Source organism: Triticum urartu, unplaced genomic scaffold, assembly GCF_003073215.2.
Source record: "Triticum urartu cultivar G1812 unplaced genomic scaffold, Tu2.1 TuUngrouped_contig_2052, whole genome shotgun sequence".
In the NCBI taxonomy this organism is placed as follows: Eukaryota; Viridiplantae; Streptophyta; class Magnoliopsida; order Poales; family Poaceae; genus Triticum; species Triticum urartu.
Genome location: NW_024112516.1, coordinates 13461 through 16039, shown reverse-complemented (window position 1 = coordinate 16039; position 2579 = coordinate 13461). Strand labels below are relative to the sequence as shown.

The 2579-nt window shown below is 54.4% G+C and overlaps 1 protein-coding gene across 1 annotated transcript; it reads left to right on the top strand.

Annotated features, from left to right (window-relative positions):
* Nucleotides 1-1017: 1017 nt before the first annotated feature.
* LOC125526858 (probable C-terminal domain small phosphatase) lies at nt 1018-2364 on the top strand. The gene has a single exon (XM_048691475.1). The coding sequence runs from the start codon at nt 1212-1214 to the stop codon at nt 2160-2162; it is 951 nt and encodes a 316-aa protein (XP_048547432.1). The 5' UTR covers nt 1018-1211; the 3' UTR covers nt 2163-2364.
* Nucleotides 2365-2579: the final 215 nt, after the last annotated feature.

The following is a 2579-nucleotide window of genomic DNA, read 5'->3' as shown; positions in this document are numbered from 1 at the left end:
ATTCGTATATGATTATTTTCTTGAGCCATGGCTCACCTCTACAGCAGCCCAATCTAGGAGAAAATAAAGCAAACACGGATGACAAAAGTGCGAAGGTGTTCTTGGGCCTAGAATAGCACTTTTCATTTTATTCATTTTTCATGCCAAGTTCAACGAGGGCTCCTCTTCAGCGCCTCTAGCGCAACTTGGAAACCTGGCGCTCACGCGCCTGATTGGCTGGGCCGGCCCAAACAGCGGGTGCCCACTTGGTTCGTCCGCTCAGCCCACAGTTCACCGTTGACCTGACTGCTGACTTTTTTGAAACAAGTTCACATAGAAAAGTGTGCGGATTTGAAAAATGTTTGCTGAATTTCAAAAAAATTGACACATTTAAAAAAAATTTATAAATTCATACAAAGTTCACAAACTTGGATAAAAAGTTTATGCATTTGAAAAAAATGCTCATAAAGTTGAATTTTTTGTCGATTTAAAAAATATTCACGAATTTGAAAATGTTTATGAATTAAAAAAAGAAAACCAAAAACCCAAAAGAAAATGAACACCCGAACACTATTAGATAGTATTAGAGTTTACATAGCCCCGGGGCTCCAGAAACCTAACATGATGGCCTGGATCAAGAACTATAGAGTTTTTGCAATATTGTGAGCATCCAAGTTTGCTTCACGATGCTCATGACGAAGAAGAATAGCCTCTGATCCCATCTTGAATCGTCTGTTGTCCTCGATGGTCATGGCGTTAATGCCCGGGGTTCCTCCTTCTAGGCTTTGGATGACGCCCTTGCAATTTAACGCGATCACAGCCTCTGAGATGTGGAGATCCTGCCGGAAGCTACCAAAACAAGAAAAAACCAGCGGTTATATAGTTTACATGGGCCGGCCCATTTGTTCGCGGGAGGTGTGCGCATATGCCATTAAACGGCGCCATAAACGCCGAATAGGAGTTGGGAAGTCCAGCTGAGCTGCCGTTTATACAACAGACGCGTTTGCAGCAGGTCCGAATCGACCGTTGCCATTTCTTTCTTTATTCAAACCGCACACGATTTCCACCTCGTCTCCCCCCTTTCCGACCGTTGCGAAATCTCCCTCGAGAAGAACTCAAATTCGCCCCCCATCGCATCCCGCTCCCCACTCCCCCCCTCATCCTCTTCGTCTCCCAGAGCTCGAGAATCTGAGAAGCCCAGCGCAAGCGGCGGACCAGCAGGGCATCCCGCGATGGTGTCGAGGACGCCCACGAAGGCGCCGGCGGCCAGGCCCGGCACCGGCACCGGCAGCCCCGCGAAGCCGTCGCCGTCGCCGACCCCGGCGGCGAGGCGCCGCCAGGCCCTTCGCGGGGGCCGCCGCCCGTCCTCCACGAAGCGGAGGGCGTCCCCGCTCAAGTCCCTCGCGGCCGCCCCCGCCGCCGTGGCCTCCTCCTTCGGCCGCTCCGTGCGCTTCTGCCGCCGCCGCCTCATCAAGGTCTTCGCCCGCCTCGCCGTCCTCGGCTCCCCGTCCAAGCGCAGGGCCGGGGCCACGGGGTTCCAGCGCCTCCGCTCCTCCTCGCCCCCGCCCACGCCGCACTTCTCGCCCCGCGCTCAGCGGCCCGGCAGGGTCCACGCCGCCGCGCTCCCGCCGCCGTCGGATCCGGAAAAGAAGACCCTTTTTCTGGACCTCGACGAGACGCTCATCCACTCCCAGACCGACCCGGCGCCGGCGCGCTACGACTTCACCGTGCGGCCGGTCATCTGCGGCAAGGCGGTCACCTTCTACGTCTGCAAGCGCCCGGGCGTCGACGACTTTCTCCGCGCGGCGGCGGAGGCCTTCGAGGTCGTCATCTTCACCGCGGGGCTGGAGCAGTACGCCTCGCTCGTGCTCGACCGCCTCGACCCCACGGGCGCGCTGATCGCGCACCGCCTGTACCGCAGCGCCTGCCGAGACGACGGCGACGGCAGGCTCGTCAAGGACCTGTCGGCCACTGGCCGGGCTCCGGACTGCGCCATCATCGTCGACGACAACCCAAACGCCTACTCCCTGCAGCCAGAGAACGCCCTCCCGGTGGCGCCCTTCATCGACGATGCCAATGACCAGGAGCTGGAGAAGGTCATGCGATTCTTGGACGCCGCCGCAGGGTTCGACGATACCAGGGAGGCCATCAGGTACTACAAGGATCTCGTCACAGAGAAGTGAGCCGAGCGCCCGTGGCGCCGGCGAGGAGATGGTGGTTGAAAATTTCCCCTTCTTGGGTCTTCCTGAATATTGGTGAACTGGTTAGCAGATGGTGGTGAGCATTGATCTTTCAGAATCTTCCTGAATGCAGTTTGTTAAATATTTCTATGTGGTTCAATGAAACTGAAACTGGAATGTGCATTGAAGATGAAATTGTGCAATATCAAGAATCTTCCTGAATACAGTTTGTTAAATATTTTTATGTGGTTCAATGAAGCTGAAACTGGAATGTGCATTGAAAATGAAATTGTGCAATATCAAGAATTCCTTTGTCGGGTAGTATGGTGACTGGTGAGCATTGATCTTTCAGGATCTTCTTGAATGCAGATTGTTAAATATGTTCATGTGGTTCAAACGAAACTGAAACTGGAATCGGTT

Bases quoted from the DNA above. Each gene is read 5' to 3' on its own strand.
- LOC125526858 (XM_048691475.1), top strand. From the start codon at position 1,212: ATGGTGTCGAGGACGCCCACGAAGGCGCCGGCGGCCAGGCCCGGCACC.